The following is a 19,074-nucleotide window of genomic DNA, read 5'->3' on the forward strand; positions in this document are numbered from 1 at the left end:
GTTTCAACACACTCCTGCATTGAGATCGTTTTGCTTTGAATATCATTTGAAAACTGCTACATTATTAGAAGTGTCAGTCTTTTAGAACTGTTTGCCTTTCTCTACACTGTAAAAGGAAAAACAGTAGCAGGAAAAATTTATCTAGGAAGGTGGCATAGATAAGCAAAAGACCCTTATGTGATCTTGGAAGCTAAGTCTATGTTGGGAGAAATTAATTAGGAAATAGAGTTAAGGTTTTAGGTTGTATCATGAGAAATGTGAGATTTGCAGCTGTGAGAGGTGGGGTTGGGAGTGTGTAAGTGCTGTGTAAAGAAGCTGTCACAAATTCTCCTTCTGCTTCTGCCACAGTCTCCCTATTGTCCCATAACCCTGCACCTCCTTGCTATGCACTTTGTATTATCTCCATGTCTTTTTTTGAGAGCAATCCTGGCCTGATTTTGCTCATCCCAACACTACATGATTTAATTGTATCTTAACTAGTTTGACAGGTCTGAGATGGTCAAAACCTCTTAGCTGCCTGAATTTCTTCCAGAATTTGAACAGTGGAGGTGCACAGCAAAGGAGGCAGCTGTCTGACAGTGCCTCAGGGCAGGCAACAGAAGTAGCTGCTTTTCACTCTCCTTGAAGACAGAAGCAGGGCTATGAGTTAGAAGGGCTCTATGAAGAGTAAGATGAGCTGTGGCCAGGGCTGGGGGCTAGGTCATGAGAAGAGGTAGGTAAAGTGGGCTAAAGCAGCTATACAGAAGAGACTGAGACTTAAGCCCCAGGGTAAGTCTGACTGGGGCAATGAAATTGACCCAGCAACTGAATCTGCTCAATAAAGTACAGTGTAGCAAGGTTAAAATCTATTCTGACTTTGCAGTACTTTCTTCTTCCCACTTCTGATTTCTTGCATCATTCATGCCTTCAATTTTAACAGCTGAACTCCCAAACTCCTCCCTAGGGCCAGACACAGCACTTTGCATGCAGGGAGGAAAGCTTCTTGCATTGTCTGGCCAGTCCTTCTTCACACAATTCCTGAGCAGCATTCATCATTTTCTCTCTTCCAATTCTGAACCTCTCCTTAAGTGTTTCTGCCAAAGGTAGAATGTATTCACCCAAGGGAGACAAGTTTTTAATTTTGAAAGGGAAGCATTGCAAAATGATTCAAATAGTTTCAAAGTGAATAAGGTGTCAGGGTCTCCAGTTAAATGGATGCTCTGCCAGCTCCTGCTTAATTCTCTAGGGAAAAACTCTGATAATCTAATTGTTAAAGGGGGGAGGTCTCAGATCCTAAGTGTTTGCATTAATGCAGAAGGATGCTTGATTCCTTCTGTCTACCACAGTAGAGTAATTATTATTCATATTAATTCTTTTGGTAGAAGAAAAGTGCATTATGTAAGCTTCTTTGGGGTTTGGAATAAATGTGCTTGTGACAGAGATGAAACTATTGGAAGTACAAGTCCCGGAACTGTTAGCAAATACATACAATTGCATTGTGTAGTACAGAAAGAACAATACCATTATCTTAAACATATCCCAGAATGATACTGCAGCCTTGAGCAAAACAAACTGAAATGAGTTGAAGTGAATATTAAAAAGTAAGAATGGTCCATTTGTGTAACAGGATGCAACCAGGCTTTAATGAGAGTTTCAGGAGCTGGGTATATTGTGTCCCAGGCCTCTAAAGCATCTGCTGTAGCATAGGAGATCTTGAATATGATTACACTCATGACTTAAGCAAAAAATGAACCGATTATTCAGTAGATTGTTATTGGTGCATTAATTCACTAGGCTGCTGAGAGGCCCTATGGTTTCACCTCGGTTCAGTTACTGTGTATACATTATGCATTTGAAGAAAATGTATAAATCATACCACAAGCTTAGTATAACTGTAGTGGTTTTGCAGTTTTATGGTACTTCAGGTGCTACTTTGGGAAACAATCTTATCAAGCTACCGCATCGTTTGACTACTGCACTTGATCATTTTATTTCATTTACTTTACCAGGAGCTTTACTGGCATAAAGATCTGAGTGAAAAATAAAATAGCACCTTGTAATTCAGTGTCACCTTTCGCCTGAGAACCACTTTGTTCTCTGCACTATTATGAGCAGACTGTCTGGGCTACAATGCCTGTTTTCACCACACTGAGCCTACGTGCTCTGAAACTTGTCGTGCTTGAAGTTGGCTACAGCAATATCCCGTTCACATTCCACTATCCCAGTGCACATACTTTATGTTATTTGTTCTTTCACAGAACAGAGTCTTGTGGACTTGATCACCAGATCACACCAGTAGATTAAACTTAGTCTGTCTCTGGGCTTCACAGTGCTTAATTAACTTAATTTCAAACCATTTCTTTCCACCAGCAAGGGATTTGGAAAGCATATTTTACGTATGTGATACTCATGACTTTGTCCAACACATTCATTTAAAAGCTACCTCATTTCACTCAACAGCTGTTCTTTGCTTGGTTGGTGCCAGGCACCACCATTTTTCACAGGTCAGTCTCTAGAACTTTTGATTCAGTAGCCAAGTGGAGAAGACCAGCATTGAAAGTAGTTTTCAGTGCAACACAGACATGCTTTGGATATGGCCACTATCAAAGCAGTATGTAGAGAAGTTCTGCAGTTATCAGTAGTCATTAGGCAGCATTATTAATTTCACTATATAGTGGTCTTCTGAAGTAATTATATTATAAACCAGGTCACAGAGAGATTCTGTGTATGGTACAGAGTCACTAGTGAGGGTAGAAACATCATGAATACTGAAACATTTTCTGGGTGGACACTCAGGCTATGACTGAAATAAACCAAATTTGTAAACTTGTCACCTGGGTTGGGGGAAGACTTCATGCTTTCCTGTTTTTCTCTCCACTAGGTTGATCAGAGTTCTTTATTCTGTTCTATCTTTTCTTTATACATTCATGTTCCTGCAAAAAGATGTCATATAATGTGGACTAGACACCTGCCACCTGCCAGCTACTCCTAATACCCATAGGGTAATACCAATGAGGTGATTCTTTTCTCTGAAGTCAGACTAATGCCAATAAGCTTTCCTCTCCTCAGCTGTGCTTTGTATTTCTCATGTAGAATGGAGTTTTTCTGATCATTGCATTTCTCCTTAAAGGGGTTATTTTGTCTGTCTTTAGTTCTGTTTTCAGCTGTCTTTATGCCTGAGTCTTCCAATAGTTTCTAATATATCTAATTGTGGCATCTGTTTAAGTCAGAGACCCTGGTTCTTGGCAATGGATAAGCAAGGCTTTTGCACTCAGTGGAGCTGTGCTGGAAATGCTTTGTTCCCATTCCCTGATAGCAAATCAGGCTGTTCAGTTATACATACACCTTTGCCAACAATTTCAAGCAGTTAGGATAGAAATTGAAGATAATCAGGCTGGAGGAAAATTCCAGCCTCCTCTCTCTGAACCTTGTTTTTCCCTCTAAGGCAGCTATGAAAGCAAGGTGATGAAAGAAAATACTGTGGTAATGACACAGTTCCAGAAGTTTCCCTTCTAATGGGACAATCCTGCAGCCAGCAGTGCTGGGTTTGGTAAATTTTATAGTGGGACCTTATTCTACAAGCGATATTCATGAAATTTATTTACATCTTCAGTCCTAAAGGATATAAAAATGCTTTCTATTGTCACTATATGCAGAAACAGTTTATTGACATAAAATAAACTCATTACTGGGAAGTGACTGAAGAGCCATGCTTATCAGAATATTTGTCCTAGGTTGGCCAAAATCTTTGCATCAGTCTTTTTAACAGAAAAGGACTTTTCATTCACAGACAGAAAATTAAGTTTGTATTTGCTGTGTAGGAAGTAAAATGGAACTTGTCCATATTTACTAAGAAAGCTAAATCCATTCACTTGTGAATGATGCATTAGCATGTGGCCTGAGGACTTGCAGGTATAAAACTTCCTGTTTCTGGAGGATTTTAATTTGTTCTTTTTGCTGGTTTCTTTCAGTGTATGATATTCCTGAGAGTCAAAAACCACCATGCTCTTTTTCAAGGACTTTTATGTAGAAAATCTCACAACTGTAGTAATATAAAAATAACTGGAGCTTGAGACTTCCAATTTTTCTCATCTTACACAAATTCTTAATGGGACATTTACACAAATTAATGCTCCTGGATTTTCAGCATTTTTTTCATAAAGAATAATTTATCTCTATTACATACCTGTCAGAATTCTGCATATAAGTACCATTGGTGCTTCACTGATTAATTGTATTTATTGTTATTTCTCAAATTATTATACATCTTTTAGAAGTATGAGAACATTTGTGCTAATTCCATTAAATCTCTCTTATGACAACATATGGCAAGAAACAGAGTTGGCAGTGTCATGAGATTCTAAATCGGTGTGAGAATAAGTAATTCTGAAATGAAAAGCAGAGGGAAATATAATTATGACTGAACCAGAAAACAGTCCCTTTCTAATAGTGCAGGTGAGCGGTTCTGCTTTCACAGGACCTGATTCTGTGCTCCTTACTGGGTGCAGTGGGGTATGTGCTGATGGAAGAAGTGTAGCTGTTTTGCAGCTTGCCACTTACTCTATTCTTAGATATCTTTTTAAAACGCAGCTTTAACAGGTATGCATTTTCCAGATGTGCCACATGATTAAATATTCAGTATGTAGCCTCTTGTGTTTGAACAATACTGTTTGCATCAGAAAAATGGGAATAAAAACTGGGAAATATTTCTAACGGCATCTTCACACAAGGAAGATGAGAGAGAAAATTTGATGAAAGCCTAGTTTTCAAAGGGATGCCTGAAGCATGTAGCCAGAGGCAAGTTAACGTTATAGTCCTTTGCAAGGCCTGTTTACTTGTTTCCTCTGTAGTCAAAGGTCTGTATGCATGTGCTGTAAAAATTACAAATGCCTACATGGTTCCTTTCAGTCTTTTATCTTACCAACATGTGAATGCTACTTGACATTATGCTCAGAGAAATTTTAAGATCTCCAGCTTTTTTTAATTTCTGTCAATATATGGAATTCATTTAGGTTGAAACTTGCCCCTTTTGGAGAGTTGCAGTCCTGCTTGTAATGGACTCTTAACTGAGGGAGGGAAAGATGTAGAGCAGAAGAGCATAGCTGGAGGGCTTCTATACTTTATGCTCACACAGAGCATGGCTGAGTGGAGAATGTGGCTGCACAAGAGGTTATGGAAGACTGACTGAGCCCATAGTTCTCAAGATGGTAGTGCCAGGTCTCCCAAGTTGTTTTTTGTGACATTTGCATAGGCAGAAATAATGTGGATACAGGATCAGTTCTTATTTTTATCTCTGTCATGTGAGAAAATACCACCAAAAATTTTAGCCACCAAGGATAGCCTTTTTATTTGTATGACATTAAGTATCTTTTTCTTCCGAATTTAAAAGGCTATTAAAAAGCTGAGATATTAAAAAAGCTGTGGCCATTGATTTTTCCTCCCTGGAAACAAGTTCAAGTCCTGTCAATGGCAGAACTCATTTCTTTAAGTAAATAAAGGATTCTACAGTCCTATGACAGGAAAGGAAGCTACTTAATACATATTCTGAAATTCTGCATTGCTAACCTTCTAACACCATGCTAGAAGTTTCATATCCTTATTCCTATGCAGTTGTGTAATCACAGGTGGTTTAGCACTTTAATTGGAAGTGTTTGTGTGTGTAGTATATGCACATATCTGAGATTACTTAGTACAGATACTTTAAGGTGATTAAGGTGGTTTGATTTAACAGTTGGAGATGCATTATATATTCTATTGCTCAAAGTTTTGTGGAGATTGGATATGTCATCTGTCTATTCCAGACACACTGCATGATATGGCCAGATATGCATTCATTTGTGTCATCAGTTCAGGTCTCAGTTTCATCTTGATTTTTCATACATTAATATTTGACTTTTCTTTCCTTCCATTACATCTTTTCCACCACTGCCTAATCCTTCCACCATCATGGCAGAAGAAGCTATCACTCCTACACTTATTACCTGTAAGTAACTTCTTTGTCATCAGAGACACACTTTCTGCCATGTTGTTCCATGCCTAAGTAGTGAATGCTAATATTGAAAGTTCCTTTATAAAAGCATACTTTGTGAAAGTTTTACCAAGCTGAAAACAACATGCTCAGTAATGTAATGAAATATTTAGCTTTTAGCTTTATAACAGTTTCTTATGCCTCATAGTGTGCATTAGAGTCCTTTGGATATCATTATGTAACAAGTTTTCTTAATTGAGTAGTAGGCATAAATACCCCTACCATGTCAATGAGAAATCTTCATGTCTTAAGTATTTTTTTAGAATTTATTAAGTAGGTTTTTTCTCATTTGTTCTGTTGAAAATATAGCATTGGTTAGACATGTACAAGCATTTCCATTTGTTGCTGTGTACATATTACTACTTTGTCATGAGTAATGATCACACATAAACGCCATGAGTTACCATTTCTGGAGTGAATCTCAAAGGAGAGAGCACTAAAATATGAGGGCAGGATGAAGTTTAACTTCCAGTAAGTAACAACCTTTTGTTTCAATACAGTCCTAAGTAGTACCATTATATGCTTCTTTATTTACCCAAAGCCTTTGTTTTGTTCCCTAGTAAGCAGGTGATGAATGAGAAAGATTCTTCTGTGAATTTAGCCATTCCCTTTCTAAGGCTATTCACTTTTACTTGCTTTCCAGGTACAAGGAGTGCATCATAGTTTTTGGATTAACAAACTATTAGTGTTCTTGTTTAGTTGCAAAATGAGATGCATTTAGTGTTGTTTAATCTTGTTGACCAGCAGCAAAAATCAGCTGTCCAGTAGATACCTGTTTTCTTTAAACCTCAGGTTTGAAAGTCATGGAAACCTGTGAGATATTTTTATAATGTAGTTACAGAAGTTGGAGTGCTACTTGCAAGAGATAATTTTAGTACTAGTTTTCAAGTACATGTGGTAGTAGCATACTCTTTAAAAAACAAATTTCAGTAATGTTTTCATTTAAAAGCAATATAAGATTTTTTATGTTCCTCCCTAGTTGCTCTTCCAACTTTTTATACACATATTTTTTCAATTGATATTTTGAAAAAGGATCAAATATTAATTTATAGAATTTATGGAAAAATTAATAAATGTTTTCTACCTTGAAAAATTGTTAAGTAGAACCATGCTCCAAATGAATGAAAGCAACTAAAATTTAAACCTCTGTGTTGAAATTCCCTAAGACGTCTGAATATATTGAAACTGCTCATTTGCTTGGTAATTCAGATTTCATATTACATTATTTGACACTCTACATATAGTGCAATTTTTTAAACTGTTCTTTAAAGCAGTGTATTAATGTGAAGGTCAGAAAAAATTATCTCTTCCAAAGATACAGTACTTCAGAATTTATTTCATTCCTGAGATGAAAAGACCATATTTTCATAGGCCTTAAAAAATAAATTCCTTTTGAGATCAATTAAATATAGTTCTTTAAAATGTCGAAAGAATATAATGCAGTAAGTCATATAGTATGATGTTGCCGTAAGAAGTAAATAAATTTAAATTAATATTTTAATATGATTCATGTCTCAAGGCTAAGTCAAAAACAAAATTGAAACAAATGGAACATTAAGTGAAACACTGTTTCATTATTCGAAGAAATTGGAATGTATTTTTTTTTCTCTTTTTCATTGACAAAGAAAAATTGAATGGGTCTTTTAAGACTTTCAAACAGGTTTTGTTCCCAGTTTTAGAATCATAGAGACTGTTAATAGTGGATGGAGTAGGGTGTCTCTGGATTACTTGGAATACTCTCCCAGTGGCTTCAAGAAAAGATCTGTCTTTTTGTTAATGTGATATAAATTCAGTAACTTGTAGCTTGCGTCCATTAAGTCTTCCAAAAGAAACTGTGGGATTTTGACCTTGTACTGTTTTGTTCCCTGTCTGGCAAAAGAAGGGAAGTAAGAGCCCAGAAAAGAGCAATCAAGATTGTCTGTCACAATTTTTGGACCAAATTCTCCACCTGTTTACACACTACACAATTTCACTGAAATTGATGGAAATCTTAGATGAATGCAGAATTCACTGCTGTTTTATTTTTAGCTGAGGAAGTTGGTATGGATTATAAAATGTTCTGTATTTTGAGAAACATAATTTCAAGTACTCTGCCATTGCTAATTTACCACTTCTATACTGAGTATCATATTCAAATTTACTGATTAGTCATTGTAAATGCAAGCTGTAACATCCAGGCGAGTATCTACACACTAAAATAGTTACTATTGTTTTGTGTGCTGCTTTCCTTGTGTGTTGTGGGCTCCTTTTCCCTAGTAGACTGCACTCTCTGCCACTTATAGATCCATCCTAAATTAAAATTAAAAAAGAAAATATTGGCAGATGCCAGAACTGCTGCTGAATCATCAGAGGTGGACCTACAGCTGTGCATATTTAGCAGAGAATTATTTCTATTTTATCTTGTATTTACTAGTTAGCCAGTCAAGAGACATTACAGAAAAGAATTTGAGTACTGCTATTGAGAATTCTTTTTAATGGGCTTAAGTGCTTCTGCCAGTCTTTCCTCCCACTCTTGCATTCCTGAAAACTGGTATGTTTTTTACCTTTCACCTCAGGCAGGCAGCAGATTTTTTTTTTGTCTGGCCATAGTTAGTTCTCTGTAAGTTCTTTTGTTCTTAAGATTAGAGCAAATTTAATAGTGCTCATTAACTCTGCAGCAGGTCTTTTGACTTGGCAGTCAGTTCCAGGTGGGAAAAAAGAAGAATGGAGATAGTGTCATTAGTTACACTTGGAACAACTGGTGTTCCCAGCATGGCAGGTGGCACTGACATGACTGCTTGTTCCTGACTCATTTTCTGATGGGCAAAACCACTGCGCCATAGGCTGAAGAAAGAAAAATGCATTAGTATTTTTTTTTGAGTAATTATGTTTAAATGAACTAGTCAAGCCTGTTGTTAAGGTGACAACAAGCACCACTGGGCTGACTGTTGGCCTTTAACTTTTATATTCAAGATTTTAATTTTTATAAGGTTCTGTCCTTGGAGATCATTAGGCAGGAGCTACCAACTAGATTCACGCAAAATCGAGTATGAGACAAACAAAGTGAGTTCTTGGACCATCAGAGTTTACTCAAGACACTGTTGCCAGATAGAGAGTTTGGGGCTCAATTTACCCCAAATTCTTGAGCAGATAGTTGCAGGTTGTAGCTCTCATAAGTTGCTTTCTGTGAAAGACTTCATTATATAACTATGAATAGGCTGTACACCAAATTAAAATACCAAGCTTTGAAGGCAACTTTTAATGCTATTCCTCAGTATAAGCTTGATATCAAAATTGTAAGTTATGATTGTTATTGAAATTACTTACTCAACAGCAGTGCTGCACAGCAATTAGGTACATGTTATTCTATTTTTGTGCCTTTTCTCAAGTAATTTCAACTTGTGAAAGGGGAAGTAGGAGACAATTATTGTACAACCTTGTTATACAAAGCTAATCATGTTGACTTCTTAATAGTGTGAAATCTGCAGTTGTCTGTCCCAGCACTGATCATTTAGTAGTGACCTAAAATAGAAGTGCATCAAGGTGCATCCTCTGTATGGAAATCTCAATCCCAAAGTCCAGTACTACATTGAAACATAGACTGTATAGGACCAGAGGTTCTGTTGGCTGGTATGAATGACTCAGAGGACAGAGTTCCTTCTGCAAGGAAATTAATGCCACAAACATTGAGCTTTTTCATATAAATGTGAGCAAAAACATACCCTCCTTTTCACAAGAATTTGATAGTTTTGGACCCAGTTGAAGTATGCTTTTCTTGTTTATCTGACTTGAGCTCAGGAGCTTGGGATTCTGTTCTGAGTTTAGTGATGTCTGTGTCTCTTGCTTCACTAGCAGATAATCAGTACTGGCTTCTGGATCTCTGTGCAGAGACCTAGTTTGTCTCTCATTTCCCCAGTCCCACTGCCATTGACCTAGTACTTAATGACAGAAAGCACAGGGTTAGTAGATTTGCATAATGACCCTAGTAATTAAAGCAATAAAATGTTTAAAAAATGGTATTGAAACTCTTAACAGTGATTTTTGGGTAACTCCAGGAAATATGCAGTCATCATATATAAAACTTCTCTAGTAATTTGAAAATAGTGAAAGAGGTTAGAAGCTGTCCTGTATTCGCAGCTGCCCCTGGAACCAGAATAAGATCGTTAGTTTGCATCTTGTAGGTGGGGGAGAGTCTGAAGAGAAGAACATGAATGTGTTTGAACTGTTTGATCCGATAGACCTGTGATCTCTTCTGAATCTTTAAATATGCATAGGTACATAGACTTATACTGAAGAATCATGTAATTGAAAACAAACATGGATTTCTGTAATTGTAAGCTAGACTTAAATGATTTGTGGATGTCCCATGAATTTTGTTGCATCTCGCAAAGTCTAGAATGCAAACATTATCTTTGGGTAATATTTAGTGCCCAAAATAGCAAGATTCTACTAAATCACCATTTCTGAAAAACACATTTGCATGCTATGTGCCATATGCTTTGTGTACAAAGGTATGATATCTAGCTTTCATGCAGAAATAGCAAGCAGTCTGAGAACTGGGGATTTTATTTTTACTTAAAATGTGCTACGTAATTTTTAAAAATCTATCTAAATTCATTATTTCCTATAGCGATTCCTTGTATCTTCTGATTCTTTTGGAGCTCACTGTGTTGCTTTATAGCCAAAGCTTACATTTCCATTTCTCTGTAGAAAAAATTGTAAATAATCCTTAACACACAAACCACCAGTGAGTATTTTTTTTTCCTTAAACTTTGTTAGCTCTTTCTGAAGTGTGTGAGCCCTCCAGGGCAGTGACTGGACTATACAAAATAGCTTCCTTGAAGTGCAGCAGAGATCAGATCATTCATGTGGAGGAATAGCTCCGCTTTATTTCATCTTCTATGGGCATGTTTAGATACTCACTCCAAGTTACTTTTACAATAGCTGTGTTGGAAACCCGTAATCATTTCTGAACTCAGCCAGATTTTTCATAACTGCAGTATCCCTGATGTGTTGAGTTAGAAATCATAATCTGTAAAGTGCTGCAAGTTTAGGTTTGGGTTTGGGTTTTTCAAGACAAAAAAGTAGTACTACAGAGAGAATGATGTGAAGTATCAGAAGTGATCACAGTCTGTCCAGTTTCCAGCCAAGACACGGTTAATTTTTGCTGTAGCTGGGAGGGAGCATGGCTGAGACCTGGAGGTCTTTCTGTACCACCTCACATCATTTTCCCAGGATGAGGGGAGGGCTCCTTTCCAGGTTCCATAGCGTGGCAGAGGGAGCAGTCAGGTATTGTCTGTTGGGGAGGGCCGAGAGGGTTCCATCTGAATTGCTTGCCACTTTCTAGCACTCTCTCTTGTTGGTATTGTTGCTGTTATGGTTCGTTTTCTTCTCTCATTGCTGTTTCCAGTAAATTGTTCTTATCTCAACCCATGATCTGCCTTTTGTGCCTCCAGTTCTTCTCCTTGTTTTGTGAAAATACCAGATACTTTGTTTCGGAACCAACTTAACTGGAGGAAAAAGAAATACTTATGCAGCCTGGAGACATTTTGGTTCTTTTCATCTTTTTTTAATAAAAGTTTTTTGTTGTTTTCTAAATAATATATGGGATTTGAATTAAGAACTGACATTGGTTTAGAAATTGTGGATCCTATATGCTCTTGTTAGGCTATCTTCTATTGAGTGATTTTTTTGGCAGGGGGCTTTGTTTTTGTTGAGCTTGTGATCTGAAACCTGTTCTCTGACCACTGAATTTTTTGGGAGATGCTTCACCTGAAATACATTTCTTGAGCTACCTGCAAGTTTATGTCCCAGTTAATGATAATCCAGCTCAAGGTCAAGGTAGCATCTGTCACTGTTCATTCTGAATTTCACAAGGAAAATGTACTAATCTGGGCTTATTTTCCTACTTTGCGTTTACATTTACTTCCTTATTTGCAATATACCTTAAGCTCCCTAAAAGTGTAGACTACTGGATCCCCAGAAAAGAACCATGGCCATTTCCTTTCTGTTATGTCTAGCTGACCAAAATCATCATTCATTTCCAAATTTTCTTTCTGTCATTTTTCTTGGTCATTGTTTGCTGCAATAAATTGCCTGTTTCTGGGATGAGAGGCTAAGGAATTGTATCTCAGTTGCTTTCTTCTGCCACTCCTGATCACTCTGACCTTCTGTTTCCATTTGTGAGAGTCTGTGCAAAGATTCTGTCTGATCAGAATTCTTCCAATTTCTGTGTAGTGTCACACATGCAAAATGTATATGGGAAGACTGCACCAGGTTTGAAACTGAGCATCACAAAAGCTAATCAAGCAAGAAACCAGAGGAATGACTGTGCTGTCTGCTTGCATGTTCAGAAAAGCCTGCCTGGCATTTCTTGAGCCCCCAATACTCTGTTACAAAACAGTATCTTTACGAGACTTACCACAGTATATTAGAATCATGACACCGTTTCACTTACAGGTGTGCAAGAAAGGGTTTGTTATTGCTGTTATTATTATTATTATTAGACTGTAACATGTAATGAATGCTACAAAGAGAAATCTGTAGGACTGTCAACAAAGTTTTGCATAATCCTGTCAGTTCATGTGCCAACTAGGCAGCAGCAGTGATCCAAGTAAAAAGGTAGTAGTTGGAGCAGAGCAGACTTTTGTAGGGTTTGTGCCATGAACTACCTGCTCCTGTGAGTACTGAGCTGGTGAACATAAAGAAGCACATTTATTTTTGTTTTTAGCGGCTGAAGCTCAGGACTGATTCTGCATTTGATCTGAGATCCCTCAGTGAGATATTAAACCAAACATCTAGGGGTATCATGATTGCACTCAGTTCACCTGCAGAGAGAGATAGCTTCTTTCCTTCTTTCCCATTCTCCAATTCCTCTGATCATGAAGACACAAGTTAGAGCTATCAGAGGCAACTGTCTTGTCTGAAAGAAAGGCAAAGCATTTGCCAACCTGTGCATTTCACGATTGTACAGGAATGAGAGAATCAGTTGTTTCAGATGCCACTCTGCACCTCCTATTGCAAAGTTATAGTATTCTTTCCTCCTATGTGGTGACATCAGTAGCTAAAAATACAATCTGCCAGTACGGATTTCACCAGTATGTTCATATTAAGTATCATAAGACAATATGCAATATTTTCTGCAGCAAGTAACAGTTTTAGATAGGCTAGACAGTGTTCAGTTATGCTTTAGGTATAATGACATGTATTTTGCCATTTATGTTCCTATTTGAAAATCGTTAGCGGAAAGATCACATCAACTAAGTTCATTGCTTACAGTGTGTTTTCAAAAGCAGATGAAATACTAAATGCTTTGTATTTACTGACATTTTTCAGGTAAGACTCATGTGTATGATACATCATAGAATAAATCCTGATCCTTGGTTGTAACATTCATGTGTTACTGGCAGTAGAATGTTTTTCCGTAATTCTTTTTTTTCTTGATATTTACTAAAGGGTTATTGCTTGGATAGACTGACTCTGTGGGAGCATTTAACACAGTAAAATGATAGAAATACTGCGTTACATGTCTACGTGACAATTTTTTGCATTAGGGTTTGTTTCTTTAGTTTCCTGGGGAAGTAATATACTGTTTTTATTTGCTTATTTTTTCTTATCTAAAAATTGATTTTGCTAACACTTTTAAAATATTCACCTAGAGCTTTGAAACTTAGCATGCAATAGTTTACATTCAAAAACAAAAAATTATCTAAAGCAATTGAAAATTATTTCACAGTGGAAGCTGCAGTATAACATTAATTCTAAAAAGTGTGTATAAATACTGTATATTTACTTATGTCAAAATAAGGTAATGCTTGCTGTATTAAGCATAACTTCTCATTTTATGATCTTTTATTCTTTGAATCTTAACCTTCACTGGTTTCTCTAATTTAGGAGAAAGAGCCATTAAACATAGATATTTCCTGAAAGTGTGTGCTTCGTGAAAGCTTTAATTAAATCTACAAGTAAAGCTTTAAAAGAACAAGAATCAAATTAATTGCAACAAGGACCATGCATTTATTTCTGTGACAGGCCCTTGCACATTAGTGAAAAGGCAATCTATGTACCCTTATCTGAATTAGCAAACTCAATATCACTTTTCATTAGCATGGTAGGCCATTGCCATGCGTCTTTGGTGTGACGTGACACTGTTTACATGTTAATGACCTTACAAATAGAGTCTGTTCCAAATGGTTTGTGGTACTGGAAAGTCGTAAATCCATGAAGTGGAATAAACTGTCCTCTGCGTTCTGCATCATTGCTTCTTGCGTGTTCCCCTCTAGACTGAGCTTCGTAATTAGGCAGCAGTATGATTAAGGCAAATTCAGTAAATGCAGATAGGGCAAAAGGATTTATGGCTGATTATGGTTGTTATAGCCTACCTGAAATAAATTCTAAGCATCGTTATTAGTTCACTTTTCAATGACACGGAGTCTAGAAGTAGAAAGTATTGTTCACAAAAAATGTTTATAACTTAAATTAGTGTAAGTCTATTATGATGTGTTGAGATTTACAAAGTGCTGACATACCCATGAACAAACCACAGAAAGATTCAGTAGAACATACTGCTTTAGTTGTTTGGTATGTGATTGCTTTGTATTAGATGAGATTTTTAAGACTATATATTTTTCCCCCATTGTATAATGTAATGAAATCAGCATGATCCCTAAAATCATATTGTTAAAGAAAATGTCCTATATTACCTCTGGTAGTTTGACTAGACAGTGAAACGCTTCACTGCATTAAAATCTTGGAATGATAAAGCCAACATCAAATGAGTAAAACAAACTCAGCATAACCACTTAAATTTGATTGCCTCAAATATCTAAAACAAGGGCCATTCTGATATCCTACTGCGTGAATTCATTTAAGTGCCGAATGTCGTCAATTCCCATTGGCTTCAGCACCGTGCAGAATCTGGTCCTCCATTTGGGTGTCTCAGCCCTGCCATAACAAAAAGCCTATTTGTCACTGGTGATATGCAGTGTACACCTGGTAGTGCAAGGCTCTGTGGCTCTGCCTGCAACAACCTTGGGAATTGCTTTGCAGACAGAGAGTAATGGTTTTTACTTCAGTCGCTCACCTAATATGCAAAGTGAGTTTAATTATATGCTGTCCAACCCTCTGTGCTACATATTTTTCCAGTTGCTGGTTCTGAGTGAAATACATATTTTCTTTGTGCAGAGGTTACTAGTAAGTGTACACTGCCCCTGGACGCAGTGATGGCTAATCTTGCCCTTAGCATGCATGGTGTTGCTAAGTACTAATTAAAGTTAAAGAATAGGGATCCATCTTTTCTGTGCCTTATGATTACTGGATTGTGTTTTTCATGGAGTTGGATGCTACATTTTAACTGCACAAATTGCTGGGGTGTTGCAGAACCTAACTACATGAGACTAAAATTCGAGATACTCCAGATTTTCTCACAGCACGACAAAGGACTAATAAATCACTGTCTTGTGTTCTGTAATGAAATAGTTGGTTTACTGTGTTTCATATAAATATGTTATGCTCTAAAGCATACATGGACAGAATGTAGATTTGATTTCATAAGGGACATTATTTTGTCCTACATACTGACTTCTCAAAATTATCTGTGGCTCAGTTGTACATTTTTCTATTAAAAAAAAGAGAGAGACATATAGTTCTGGTAAGGCAATAAAGCCACCATGAACATTATTGCCTCTCTCATATCCAAATAATAGCTGATTAAATATTGCCAGAACTGCTGCCATGGCATGTAAAAGAAATTAACTGATGAGTAATAGAGCTCTGGTGGCAGATAAAAAACTTGGCTGTTCAGTGGAAGTTTGTAGGGCTACAATTTCCCCACAACCTCCATTGGTTTTGTAATTTTAATACTTTTGCACAACCTTTCACATCAGTATGATCCCTAGCTTTGCAGACCTTTGAAGTCATCCTTTCCGAAATTCTGGTGTTCACTTCTTTCACACAGACTTCTTTGTGGCATAAAAATCTAATAATAGCAATTGATTCTTTAAAAATCTTTCAGATAGGTTATGGAAAGAGCATGGGACTCAAAAGGTCTGGTTTCTGCCACCAAATTGCTGATGGAAGTTCTTAAGCCTTTGAGTGACATATTCTCCACATTAATTTAATTTTGATTGCTATTAACTGCTGCAAAGCAGTGGTATCAGAACTATTGGAGGTCCAGTAGTCAGAGAGTCAGAGCACTTCATGCTTCCTTTATCATGAGTTGGATTTGAGAAAATGTGTTCTTTGTGTTTCTAAATAATTGAAAGCCAGCACTGCCAGAAAATACCTTTAATTGGAATATTAGTACCCGCAAATCAGTGATGGAGACATCACCAGCTAAGTCAGGGTTAGCCACATGAACTTGCAGAAACACATGTTCTCTTATGAGTAGCCCTTGCAAAAGCACCAGGGGAGGTGTAAAGTGTTTTCTCTTGACACGACCTGCTTCGACACTTCAATGGCTGCAGAGCTGCCTCTTTTCCCACAGCAGGAATAATCAGCATCCGAGCTTTACTGCTTGAACTCTTGTGCATGTGGATTACTCTTTTGACAAAAAGAAATCAATCATTATTTTAAGCCCAGGTACTACAACAGGTTCCTTTCAGTAAGGATATGAAAACAATAAAACAGCATAATACAATAATTTAGACTCTCATGATTTTTAGAAATGTATAAATAAAATAACTCAGCATACTGTGCCACTTACAGTCTAATAAATTGCTGTCTGATTAGAAGAAGTCATACAGCCATAGGGCGAAAACAAGAGGGAAAAGGTCATATGATTAAATTAGCTGCATTCAGACAGGCATTACTTACAAAGGGGGTTTGCTATGATTAAGGAGTATCAACAGTAACTCAAGCAAATATGATCAAGTTAGTGACCCTCTGCAATGGAAATTAACCTCAATGATAAATGAAAGGTTACTGTCCACTATGAGCACTCCAAAATATGCTACTGTTGGTTAATCACATCTTTCACTTTCAGCTATGAATGCTGCATTTAACTTCCATTCTGATTATTTACAGAGTAATGAACATCCGTAATACAAGATCCAAATACTAAAACTTATTTTCCCTTTTCTTTTTGACTCACAATGTTTTTAGTAACACAAGAAATACCTGCTGCGGTCCTAATGCTCATTCCATTAATATTCTTTCAGAATTGTTGCTCTTTTCATTTTTTTTTTGTAAACATGTTAATTTGAGCTTAGCTGTTTTCCACATCACTTAAAAATATTGACAAAAGGTTAATACTTTCATCATGTGTTTCTCCCTTTTTAACATTAGGTTTATTTTCCTTTTGTGGACATTCTTGGGAGCCTGTTGTTTTCTTGCTGCATCCCACCAGAATCTAGTGAAAATCTAGACTTAATTTGTAGCATAGGATTTTCATAATATATCTCATGTATTTGACTAATCATGGAGAATCTAGACTGTTACACTCAAATCAGTTCTCTTTCTCAAATTTTTTTTGCTTGTTTTGCTGTTGGATTCTTATCAGAAAATAAATCAAAGCAGCTATTTTTAAAACACCTACAGGCCAAACAGATTAGTGTACATATTTAAGAGAGCAGCATAGTTACAAGGAAACAAGAAATAGTTAAATGGTTACTCAGCGGTTTCAGATTTTGAAGTGACATCATCCACTTATTATTGAGCAATCCTTGAGAAACTTGATTGAGATACTAAGTAAACCTCTATCACATGCTACTTCTTTGGTATCAACTAACAAAATACTCATACCTTAGTTCCTCCCACTCTCTGCAGGCTCTTGGTTTATGACATTAAGTCCTCTGATAATACTGTAATCTTGGCAGAAAAAATCTTCTCTTGCCTTATCTGTCCAAGGTCAGTAAGAAGGAGAATGTTTTTGTCATGTGCATGCAAGTCATTGCTCAGGAATGAAGTGTTAAAGAGAGGTTGAATAGATCAGGAAATGTCCTAGAAGTTCAGATATGGTTAGTTTGCCCTTGTTTTAGCTAGTGAGAGTGATTTGACAGCTGTACTTTGTAGTTTCTTCCTTCTGGAGCATGTGATCATGCTTTGATAGCAACCCTTAATCTATTATTAATGTAGTTGTATGTAGATCAAAACTGAAGATCCTTAGTCACGTCAGAAAGTAATGCTAGTCTATTTTTGTATCATTTGAGGATGTATCTGAAGTGAAGGGAATGATGTGCCAGAGTACTAGCTTCAGGTATTTCATATCTCTATTCCTCTGTGCAAGGTGTAATCTGAAGCTCTGTAAGTGTGTGTGTACCTGTCCTCTGCACAATAAACCTTCTTAGGTGTTTATCTCAACAGCTAGTAAATAAGTGCCTCCTTTGAGTCTTTTCTATTTGTTGATTTTGAGCTGTGGTCTTTTATCAAGAGATTTCAACTTCTTTGGATAAAGTCTTATTACCATCTAGTTGCCAGCTTTCAAAATTAAGGGGACTAATGTAGTCCTTTGTCTTTCTCTAATCATTACTGCAGGCTGTTGCAGAAGTAATGCAGGATGGGCTATGTTCACTATGTTCCTGAAATGGGATTTTTGTGGGTTTAAGATCATTCAATAAGCTATAAAACTTCACTGCAGAAGAGCACATGGCCTGCTATGACCTCATCTTCAAACAAGCTTTCCACTTCTTTTTGTTCACACTCCTTTTCTGAAAAATGAGGCAGTATCTGCATGGATGATCTTTAAAAAGCAAGCCATTCAGCTCTTCACATTGCTGTCTTGTAGCTCAACAAAACTCTTGAAAAGAAAATTTGGAAGCCTGTGCTAGGGTGCCTCAGGGTATTTAACTGTGCTTGTTAAAAGTCTCAAGACATAAGGCTATTATAGCTTCACGTCTGTACTGCAGGAGACAACTGAAGCAGCTCATAGACATCAGATAGTAAGACATGAGACAAATGACTCTGAACTGTTAAGAGCCAAAGGGCCACGCCATCTCATTGATGACTTTCCAGAAAGGCCATTGCGTCCTTGACCACTAAGTACTTCCTGCAGGAATTACGTTGCAAGACAGGTGGACACCACCAGACATATGAGTTTCTCGAGGATGCTGGTTAACTTGGATCTGCCAGGAAACCAAACTGTCTGGACTTTG

At 37.0% G+C, this 19,074-nt stretch overlaps 1 protein-coding gene across 13 annotated transcripts in view; it reads left to right on the forward strand.

The window, feature by feature from the left end:
- PTPRM (protein tyrosine phosphatase receptor type M) overlaps window positions 1–19,074 on the forward strand; it is a 467,851-nt gene that overhangs the window by 315,422 nt on the left and 133,355 nt on the right. For 6 of the 13 annotated variants that reach the window (XM_071554784.1, XM_071554787.1, XM_071554785.1 and 3 more), the window contains one exon: window positions 5,933–5,962. The exons of the other annotated variants lie outside the window; for them this stretch is intronic. In XM_071554784.1, coding sequence (XP_071410885.1) covers window positions 5,933–5,962 — 30 coding nt within the window. The remainder of the gene's footprint in view (window positions 1–5,932; window positions 5,963–19,074) is intronic. 13 annotated transcript variants of the gene reach the window in all.

The sequence above is a fragment of the Pithys albifrons genome, chromosome 4 (assembly GCF_047495875.1).
Source record: "Pithys albifrons albifrons isolate INPA30051 chromosome 4, PitAlb_v1, whole genome shotgun sequence".
Lineage (NCBI taxonomy): Eukaryota > Metazoa > Chordata > Aves > Passeriformes > Thamnophilidae > Pithys > Pithys albifrons.